Raw genomic sequence first — 10,687 nt, 5'->3', positions numbered from 1 at the left:
CTCAAACAGAAAAAATATACAGACCTTGCTATAGAACTTAAAAGTCAGTGGCGTGTAGATACAGTAAAAATAGTCCCTATCGTGATATCTTCTACAGAAATCATACCTGAATCTTTACACACCAGCTTAAAAACGCTGGATATACACCCACTCACCTTCATTCTCATGCAAAAAGCAGTAATTATACAGTAAAAATATTTTGTCTGTACATTTATTATTTTTGACTGAAATGGATAGAGGATACACTTAGAATGAATAATAGAAAGCAAATTTTTTTTTTTAATTTTTTGTCTCTGTCTTTCTGTCTGATATGATCACGCTTATTTCCGAAAGTACTGAACCGATTTACTTCAAACTTTCACCAATTGCTTTTTTTAACTCAGAAAAACATTTAAAGTTTGTTTCACCAAAATCGGTTCACTAAAAAAAAAGTTATCGTCATTTCAATGAACTCAATGCATGAGGTTGCCTGCAAATAAGTAAGGAAATTTAAAATTCAAAGTTATTTATCATTGTACGACAGCATTATAACTATAACATAAATAAATATAAGTGAAAATCAGTTTGATAATATCCTGATTTTGCCGCATATAACATGCGTGATTCTCACGTAAAAAGATTTTTGGTTTATTTGTTTACTTTAATTTCGACACCACCGCAGCGGCCTCAATGGTCCAGTGGTTGGTGCGTCTTTGGCGGTCCAAGTTCGAGCCCAAACAAAAACAAGATATTTTTTTTGTATTAAAATTATTTTATTTTTAGATTCAACTCGAAATTTACGCGGACGAAGTCGTGGGCAACAGCTAGTATATAATATTTCTATTTTATATATAAATATTTAAGAATTTAAAATTTTTAAGAATTTAAGAAAATACTAATAAAAAATTGTTCATTCATTCATATAATCACATCTATATTACCCCTTGCGGGGTAGACAGAGCCAGTAATCTTGAAAGACTGACAGGCCACGTTCAGCTGTTAGGAAAAGGAGATTCCCAAATTTATATATTTATCATTATTACTTTATTACTACAGGATGGACAATTATAACTAGTTGTCACAATTGTCCACCCTGGCGATTTTCCCAGTAGCGTTCTCAGTACCTACATTTTAATATTTTTTAATTTTTTAAGCCTCTGTTATACGTTCATACTCTCTTCTGATGTTTTTGGTCGATCCTACTTTTCCCTAACCCTATTTTGCAATGGGTTGGAAATCATATCTACCCAAGATGTAAGAAAGCTCACTCACTCCAGATAGGATTAATGAAAAAAGGAAAGTACAGTACATTTTTGTGTAGGTATATACTTTTTATCAAAACCAACACAAAAAGTTATAAGAAACAGCACTTACATACACAGACTACACTGGCAAATTTAAAATTTATTGTTCGTAGCTAATTTCTTTCAGAAGAATAGAAATTTCCTGCAACAAAAGATAAATATTGAGTCAATTTATTGAGAATGATAAATCTTTAGAAATAGACTTTGCTTTTTGTCACAGGTCACAAGCAAAGCTTGGAGTCTGAAAGACAGTAACAGCCTTAGTTGCTGTGAAAAGAATTCGGGGCTCTCTCGTGGTTTTCGTGCTTTTATTCCAATAATTACTAAGGAGTTCTCATAAGTGTCCTACTATATAATATTTTGACAGACATCATACTTGTAGAACTTTGAACAAATAATTAGGTACGAGTAATTTGTATGTTGTCATGCATTCTTTCAAATAAATATTCTTTTTGTTCTTAAACTTTTTACCGTTCTCGTCGATTCCCACCCGCTGCGAGTTCGTGTTCGAGTGCGGCAATTTTCTCCTCGTGCCTCGTCCGTTGCGCCTGCGCACGTCGCTGTTGCTCCTCCAATGCCAGTACGATCTTTTCCAATCGGTGAATCTGCTGCTGCTTGTTCTCCAATGTGGTGAACAGCTCTTGTATCTCGTCGGCTTTCGCGGCTATTTGTTTATTGACCTAGAAAAGTTCACTCATTAATTTCATGAAGTACTTACCTGCTTTTTATAATAAATAGAAAAAGTTTTCTTTTTAGATCATTTAGATCATCCATCATTTCTCGTGGATTTTATAGTTGTTAAAAATCAGGAAACTTGTTCATCTAAATGCCAACCGACAAACTTGTGAAATCGTTCCACGGTATGGTCTGCGCTGTCTGAGATAAACACCGGTGATTACAACTAGAAATACAATGTCGATAAGATTTTCATCTCAGTGTGTCTTTCGTTCATTTTGAGAGCGATAAATGTACTTGTTAATTTATAAAAAATAAATAATAGAACAAAAAAAAGGGTCCTATCTCACTTCATCTACAATTTTCATTCGATGTTCAAGGTCTTGTTGGAGTGCAGTCAACTCTCGACTCTGTTCAGTTTCCTTATTCTTCAGCATATTGATGAGCTCTTCACGGACCTGTACAATCCTTCAAGTTAAAGTCGTGGTTCACTTTTATCAGCAATAGTTAAATGGAATTTGGACAAGTAAAAATAAGAACTATAAAGAATGTCAGTACATCGGATACTATGAAGGATAAAGTAACCTTTATAAATCTTGCCTGGGCACGTGATGTCTTGTCTTGTTCTTCTAGTTGTTGTTCCTTTTGCATTAGCATTTCATTTAATTCCTCTTTTTGATGAACCGCTTCTAGAAGACCCATTCTCAGCTTCATTATCTAATAAAAGTTTTGCTTTCAGTTACAAAGATTCTTTTTACCAAAAATAAAACTATAATTTTAGTGAATATACCTCTTGTTGTAATTCTTGGTAGCTTGCATTACCATCCTGAGTTTTCACCATTGATTTATTGTGTGCCTGTAGATCATGAACATATTGTTCATATTGAATGACCTTTTGTTCACTACAAAAAATAGTTTTATTTCTTTAGTGTTATCCATAATCAATAGCAATAGAATTATAATTAAATAAGCATCAGCTATAATTACTTCAGTTTTATATTTTTTGTCAGTTCCCGTGTCTGAATCTGCATCTTAGCTATTATTTCTTCTTTACTCAATAACTCAGCAGCCAATTTTTGTTGCATGCCAACTTTGTTCTCGGACTCCTGCGAAACAGGGTTTACTAGTGTCAGTTACTATTACCTTTCCGACGAAGTAAAAAATACATCAGGTATGTGAGACTGAAAGGAAAAAAAAAGTACAAAAATGAGAGATCTAAAAATACTTATATAAAAATAAGAATGACATTACCGTTATTTTCGTAAGAGTTTCCAAAAATTTTACTTTTTCGCGTTTACAAGCAGCCACTTCCTCTTCTGCGATTCTCAACGTGTCTTTGGTAGCTTGAAGTTCCGCCCATAAGTCCATTTCTCTTTCAGTTGGTAAATCTAAAACATTCAAATAATGTGAGTGTCAGTTCTAACAATTAGGAATAAAACAGATATAAACCATCTACACTCGTGCCTGGATGAGGTATTTTTTCCTCTAGTTCAGTTATTTTAGCTTTTAATTCTTCTATAGCACTATCTTTTTCTTCAAGAGCTCTATGAATAGCTTCTTTTTGCTCTACTTCAGCTTGCGTTAAGCTTTTCTGTTCCTCTAAAGCTTGTTTCATAGCTTTGAGTTGTTCCTTTAATTCTTGTACAGCCGATTTGTGTTGAGCCGTCATATTTTCAATTTGTTCTTTAAGTTCCGCTATCCTGAAAAATAAAACTGAATTGATTAGTGTTCTACGATATTATAAAAAAAAAACATTTCTTAAAATAAAAAATATACGCACTCTGTTTGAAGTGAATCTCGTTGATGCGCTATTTGACTACTAGCTAGTTCACCTGTCTTCAGCGATTCTTTAAGTTTTCTTGCACGAGCCTCAAGTTGAACCTCACGTTGCCGACTCTAAAATAAAGTTTCGTTTTAAATTAAAATCATATTTCATAGTAAATTTAATAAAAAAAATTATTCCTTACCTGATCTTCCAAAGTTTTAACAGTCCCGGTAAGGCTAGAGATGCTGGCCTCCGATTCACGTAATTGGCGGTCCATTTTGGTGACACGAATGCGAAGTTGACGGAGTTGTGACTCGGAGTTTGCAAGCTTTTCTTTCATTACTTGCTTCGCAGCTCGTTCTTCATCCAACTCGCGACGTACTTCCTGATGACATTAAAATTGCGATGTAGAAAGTACTGACAAAAAAAGAAATAGGTATTAAGTACTAAAAAGAAATACAAAATTCATCGCAACTTACCTCTAAAGATTTGGCAGTATCAGTTTCAGCTCTAATTTCACGCATTTCACTGACAATAATTGCACGAGATTCTAGATCTTGACGCAAACGTGCAATCTCGCGAACCAGGGACTCACCTATTGCAATCAACATATTCCGCTCTCTACTTGCCCGCCTATTAAAAATAAATTTGAGAATAAGATGATAGAGAGATAAGCAAAAATAAGGAAACATTACAAATTGAAATAATAGAATACTGAAAATAATGAAGTATGTACTTAGAAAGTTGTGTGAGTGTGTCCAAAGCAATGTCTGCTCTGCCCTTATATTCGCGTAGTGCCTCGCATAGCTCAAGCCCCTGAGCATTATACTGAGCAATTCGTTCAATACCCTCGCTACTTCCGATATCCTGTTGGGTTTCAATAGAGTTAAAATAATTTTGATAAATATTTTCGATTGAATCACTTTGAATTTTAAGTCTTAGTAAGTATTTAAAAGCAGACATTAACTCTATCACAGATCAAATTATTTCATAAATGAAGTTACGATGAATTTGCTTACATTTCGGTCGATGAGTTCTTTAACCCAGTCAATTAGTTCTTGACGTGCTGTAAATGACTGAAGACATAGATCAGCTAATTGAGCAGGCACCTTAGACACTTTAACCTCCAAATCTTCTAGAGAGGTTTCATCTGAAAAATGAATTTTAAAACACGGCTTGTAAAGTAGTAAAATGAAAATGAAAACAAAACGAGTACTTAAAGAAAATATCAATTTTGGATTAGGAAGGTGTAATCCCATATCAATTCAATAGCAGTAGTTTCTTAATAAGTTATCTACGTATTTGTTGTTTTATCACCAAAAGCAATTTGGTTAATGCAATGAAGCAACAACACAACCAGAACAACAAATTAACCTGCCAATTATTTCTTAAATGCTTCTTTTCTCATTTACCTATAGGTGCAATAGTGTTGATCATTTCGAGAGCACCGTCGGTCATGGAAGAGGCAGTAGCGTCGCGACACAGTTGCGCAACTTCGTCGGCTGCCCAGTCAGCCACGTTGAACACAACCAGCTCCTGATGCTGACAACTCTCGCCGCCACCGGACACAATACCCTCGCGCGACATGCGCTCTCGCAAACCACGAAGACATTCAAATAATTCTAGTACTGCTTGCTGAAAATTACAATTGAATTACTGTAGCATTTCGCTTTATTATGATTGTTTTTAATAGCTCTGTTAACTTGTGTGGCTTTAAGACAGATATTGTATTGCAATCTTAAGTCTTTCATAGACGTTAGTTAGCAATATAATTCGGTTGCTCGGCACATCGGAAAATTTCACAAAATGTACATTACTTACCTGCTTAAGGTCCAATTCCTTTTTCATGCGATGAAATTGCCTCTGCTTGGTATTGTATAGCGATTTTATATCATCATCCTCTTTTGCTACAAGTGCTGTCTGGTTATTCGTAAATGTTGTTAAACCCCTTGTATTAGAAGCTAGGGTGGTTGAGGGTGTTTTGGTGTTACTCGGAGCATTCAGACGCGGGGTAGTAGGGCGGCTATTGGTTCGTGGTGCGGGTGTGGTGGGGCGACTTCCAGCTTGTGGTTTCGGCGTAGTGGGGCGACTGAAAGGCCGTGGCGTTTGGGGCCGGCTCTTTGGAGTTTGTGGTCTGCTAGAAGATTTCACTGGAGTTTGCGGACGACTTATCGTGCTAGGCCCTAAAATAGTACAAGAAAGTTAGCAAAGCTAGACGCTATTCTCAACGGTGATATAAACATAGGTAATTCTAAGACTCCCCAAATTACGTATCTAATCTATTTATTATTAAACTAGCGACCCGCCCCAGCTTCGCACGGATGCACAGCCGATACTAAATATATCTCTATTAGAACTAACTAAAGGACCGCCCGCAAAGCGGCTAACTAAGTCTTACTCCCGGCAAAAGTGTCACTTCTGCCTGCAGTCCCGGGCCGTGCAGCAGAAATCGTAATATTTTAATTTCACCACAACTTCAAAACCAAACGCCCAATTTTAATCATTCAAAGACCAAATATTATCTACATAAACTGTACTTATTGATGAAATTATTTATTTTGATAAGGATTAATAGCATGAGAAAAAAAACGCGTTTAAATGTAGACCAAAAAAAATTCAAGATTTTTAAATAAAAATGTGGTTGTTGTGCCTCACTCGACATAGATAGGTATAGTGTGTCGCGGACTTTTTTGTAGATATTTATAAGATCTACAATTAATTAAAACATTTTATGGTTCTATCTTTTGTAGTTTAGGCAGCGTACGCAAAATAAGTAACTTTTTGGTTGATTTTTTTCAGTTTGTGTCCGAAAAATCCAAATATATTACGGAACTCTATTTTTTTCCAAAATAAAATATAGTCTATGTTACTTGTGGATAATGTAGCTTTCGAATGGTGAAAGAATTTTTAAAATCGGTCCAGTAGTTTTTCAGCCTATTCATTACAAACAAAGTTTTCCTCTTTATAATATTAGTGTAGATATATTTGATGCCTTTAATTCCTAACCAGATGCCTGAAGCTAAAATTTACTTACCGAATGTCTCTTTTTCATGATGGGAGTACTCTGTAAAAACAAGAAATAAAAACGTGAGGAAAAAATTCACCTAGTACCTAATTATAGTATTGCCTTATTGTGTGATTTACCTAATGTAGCAGGGTCGTAATTCTGCAAATTTATATTTTTACAGTCAATATCGCTTGAATTTTCAGTTATAGTTTCAGGGCCATTTTGATACGTATTGTCTTGAAACGATGGTGAATTCTAAAATTACAGATAATAGATTATTCGTTTGCTATTGAAGAATAGCAATAAGGTAGTATCGCCAAATAAATGATTGGATTTTAATTACAGAAAAGACATCTGAAGTAGGAGCAACCACACTTTCTGCACTCGGATTTATCTGAAATTAATAAAAAATAATTGTATACCTGAAGAAGAGTTTGTAACATTATCATTATCTACTGTATATACCTTTATACCTACTGTAAGTATATAGAATAAGTCATAAGACAAAAAATATATGAGTTACCTTTACATCAGTCTTTGAATCAGATTTCAAAGGGCGCTGAGTAGGAATTTTAGTCTGTTGAGAAAACCCGACTATTAATACTCGTATATATAACAAACTTATTTTTTTGTTCTGGTCAATGTATTATTGTCACAATTTGATTTTTTTATTGGCTTTATGAATTCGTAAAAGTAAACATCTTATTAATGTTCTCTTAATATTTCCAATATCAAGAATTTTGATATCAGATGCTTTAAAAATTATTTCCATTTGGTTGACTTTTGGCTTCAAACAATTTGTTTATGTACATAGATTAGGATCAACAGACCTTAGGGTAGGTAGTATTTCTAGCCGGAGATTGCCTCTGGGAGGGTTGTTGTGTGAGGTTGCGGTTGGTGGCATTGCGAGCAGCGCGCGCGGCCGACGCTGCGGTGGGCCGAGGTTGCAGGCGAGGGGCTCCGATACCTAGAGTGAGGCAATTACATTAAGCATCATACAAGGTATGTATTGATACATCATATTATCTCTCACTCATGGCTAAACCAACCCTCCAGTTATTCAACTCGCATATCTGGTTTAGCCATGGGCCAGTGGAGGAATAGATCTCCATGCAAATTTCTTAATCTGGTATAAGCTTAATTGAACATGAGATTTTCACTTCTTCCATGGCAGTTTAGAAAAACAGGGCTGAGCTTATGATTTATTATATTATATATATATATAAATGATTTATGATGATTTATTATATAATAATATATATATATATATATATATATATATATATATATATATATATATATATATATATATATATATATATATATATATATATAATAAATCATCATAAATCATTTATATATATATATTCATTCACTTAAACTTTGTTGTACAAAATACATAGCAGCATTATCTACCAGTCAATCATTGGGTCTTACGGAGAACTTTAAGTGGAGTCAAACTTAATAAATACTAGCTGTGCCTGCGACTTCGTCCGCGTGGAATAGTTATTTTGGGCATCATTGAAGCCCTTAAGGAAGCCCCGATTTTTTTCACATTTTCCATTATTTCTTCGCTCCTAATAGTTGCAGCTAGACGTTATATAGCCTAAAGCCTTCCTCGATAAATGGTCTATTCAACACAAAAATAATCTTTCAAATCGAACCAGTAGTTCTTAAGATTAGCACATTCAAACAAACTCTTCAGTTTTATAATATTAGTATAGATAAATCTAAGTGCCTATTTAAACTAAAAAAAAATATTCTAATAGAATTATAACCAGAAATATGTACCTACAACTTACAAAAGAAAAAGAAATGAAAATAAAGTTGAAACGCCTGTGCAATACTATCTTGCCGTCGTCGGGTCTTCCCATACTCCCTTAGGGAGTCGGAGTAGATTGGTCAGGGCTTTTGGCCCTCTTTAATGGCATCATCGTCGCTGCCTACGACTGTAGGCAGGTCGATGGGGCGGCCGTGACGGCCTGGGTTTTCACGTCTTCATTTACTGGGAGTTCCCATCGGCGGCGGCGTCGTCACTGGTCGACGACATCTGCCGCAAGGCAGCGAGGGGAGGGTTTCACCCGACGACCCGGAGTGCGGGCGTAGAGCGGCGCGATGCCACGCAGGTGGCTGTGTGATGACGCATCCGCCCTCTCGAATATCTAGGATCTCCCACTTCAGGTCCCTGAGAATCGTCGTGTTCCTCACGTAGCGAGGGGCTCCGACGACTGCTCTGAGACTTTGGTTCTCTTGGGCTTCTGAGTCTTCTCCTGTTGGTCTCAGAGCAGAATGCGTACCACGCCGGGGCCGTGTACGTGAGGCGGGGTCAGACGTACGTTTGGTAGATCCCGAGCTTCGTCCTCAGGGCGAGGCTGGAGGAGAGAACTGTGTGAAGTCTCCCCCTGGCTGCCTTGGTCATGAAGCTTGCGCTCGCCTCCTGCCCCTTTTATACCCTGCCGCCGCTAGCCGCGTCGAGGGCGGCAACCGTTACGCAAAAATAATCCTTATATCATGATTCAGTAGTTACGCGCGATGGCTTGTTAGGGTATTTTATTTCACGTGTAAGTTTGGTGTTTCTATACAGATTTCGATGATTCTTTTTTTATTGAAAAGTAATATTAATTTATAAGAATTACGAATGAGTGTGAGTGTTATTGGTATTATAAACATCAGAGTAAAGAAATATAATCAGAAATCTCCGAACTGCTATTATTAATTACTACTTTTAGGATTTTTTTTTGAATTTTTTACTATTAGGAATTACACGTGTTATTGTGAGTCAACCATAAAAGATAGACTTATGCTGTCTTGGGATATTTTTTTAATAATTTTATGTAGAATATTTCCGTTGTACATGGTTTTGCTGTATCTTTAACCACTAAGCTGCACACGCGACGGAAGCTTAAAAAATCAAGTAACTTCTCCCGTTTTCCCAACATTTCCTTTCACTGCTCTGCTCCTATTTATTATAGCGTAATGAAAAGTATACTATAACCTGCTCAGGAGTATGAAGTATAACTGTACCAAGTTTCGTTAAAATCTGTCAAGTAGTTTTTGTTTCTATAAAGAACATACAGACAGACAGACAGACAAAAATTTTACTGATTGCATTTTTGGCATCAGTATCGATCACTAATCACCCCCTGGAAAAAATATTCCATGTACAGAATTGACCTCTCTACAGATTTATTATAAGTATAGATAGATATTTATATTGACACAAAAAAATCTACAGGCATTATCGAAGTAAATAGGAAAGGGTTTTGTGTGGTTTCATTACTATGAGAATCTAAGTTACTTGGGGCTTTTCTAAAACCAACAAGTGTGACTGTGGTGCTGAACGAATGATGTCCCACCTAATTTTCTAAATTGTTTAGTATCTTGCTGAATAGGATCTGAATGCGGTTAACGATCGCATGATTGCCGTGGCTTCCTTTTGATCAATACGAATTTACAGAAATAACGTAGTCATTTGCGATTCAAAGGAAGAACTTGCAGAATAAAGCTGTAAGTATTCCTGGTGCAAATAAATAGACTCGTTGTAGCCAAGTTATCTACCTATTTATTTTTAAATCATGCTGGGATACATGTAGTGTTCCTTTACCAAAATATAACTTACTAGGCTTTTCCTTTAGTGTTTTGGCAGTACTCGTCATTATTCAAATCTTTTGCCGGAAAAGTTATTACAGTTTTCTAAAAATGTTAAGCCGATAACGTAATCAATTTTGATATTATATTCCCGTAAAATTATTTGAGTGACATGTCTGACTTATCCAAGATTCCTAATTTGAAATTAATAAAATTTAACCATGTCAACAACGACAGGGATTATGAAAATATAAAACAAACATACCACCTCATTGATTCCATTCTTTGGGTGGCTTTTGGCTTTTTATGCAATTTGTTTGTTTTAGAAAATATACCTATGTAAAATAAAATTTTAATACCTAGTTTTAT

General features: G+C 35.6%; 1 protein-coding gene across 2 annotated transcripts; it reads right to left on the bottom strand.

Annotated features, from left to right (window-relative positions):
• Positions 1-1,321: 1,321 nt before the first annotated feature.
• LOC106131047 (cingulin) lies at positions 1,322-10,477 on the bottom strand. Of its 2 annotated transcripts, XM_060944663.1 has the most exons (21): positions 10,350-10,477; positions 7,561-7,697; positions 7,254-7,307; positions 7,074-7,124; positions 6,868-6,985; positions 6,758-6,787; positions 5,545-5,906; positions 5,136-5,358; positions 4,743-4,873; positions 4,460-4,590; positions 4,203-4,356; positions 3,926-4,108; positions 3,739-3,854; positions 3,423-3,658; positions 3,210-3,346; positions 2,946-3,064; positions 2,749-2,860; positions 2,544-2,675; positions 2,309-2,416; positions 1,755-1,963; positions 1,322-1,425 (listed from the first exon to the last, which is right to left on the bottom strand). In XM_060944663.1, exons 1-21 carry the CDS (start codon positions 10,384-10,386, stop codon positions 1,407-1,409), a joined length of 2,799 nt encoding a protein of 932 aa, XP_060800646.1. In that variant the 5' UTR covers positions 10,387-10,477; the 3' UTR covers positions 1,322-1,406. The 2 variants fall into 2 exon arrangements, with proteins under 2 accessions (XP_060800646.1, XP_060800647.1); XM_060944664.1 differs by lacking the exon at positions 7,254-7,307.
• Positions 10,478-10,687: the final 210 nt, after the last annotated feature.

This window comes from Amyelois transitella, chromosome 6, assembly GCF_032362555.1.
Source record: "Amyelois transitella isolate CPQ chromosome 6, ilAmyTran1.1, whole genome shotgun sequence".
Lineage (NCBI taxonomy): Eukaryota > Metazoa > Arthropoda > Insecta > Lepidoptera > Pyralidae > Amyelois > Amyelois transitella.
This window is presented reverse-complemented; position numbering and strand designations above follow the sequence as displayed.

Excerpts from the sequence above, each read along its gene's own strand:
- LOC106131047 (XM_060944663.1), bottom strand. The coding sequence starts at position 10,386 with ATGACGAGTACTGCCAAAACACTAAAGGAAAAGCCTA. Across the intron at positions 6,986-7,073 it reads CTACTTCAGATGTCTTTTCT|AATTCACCATCGTTTCAAGA; the intron begins GTAATTAAAATC and ends CTGTAATTTTAG. Across the intron at positions 4,109-4,202 it reads ATACTGCCAAATCTTTAGAG|GAAGTACGTCGCGAGTTGGA; the intron begins GTAAGTTGCGAT and ends TAATGTCATCAG.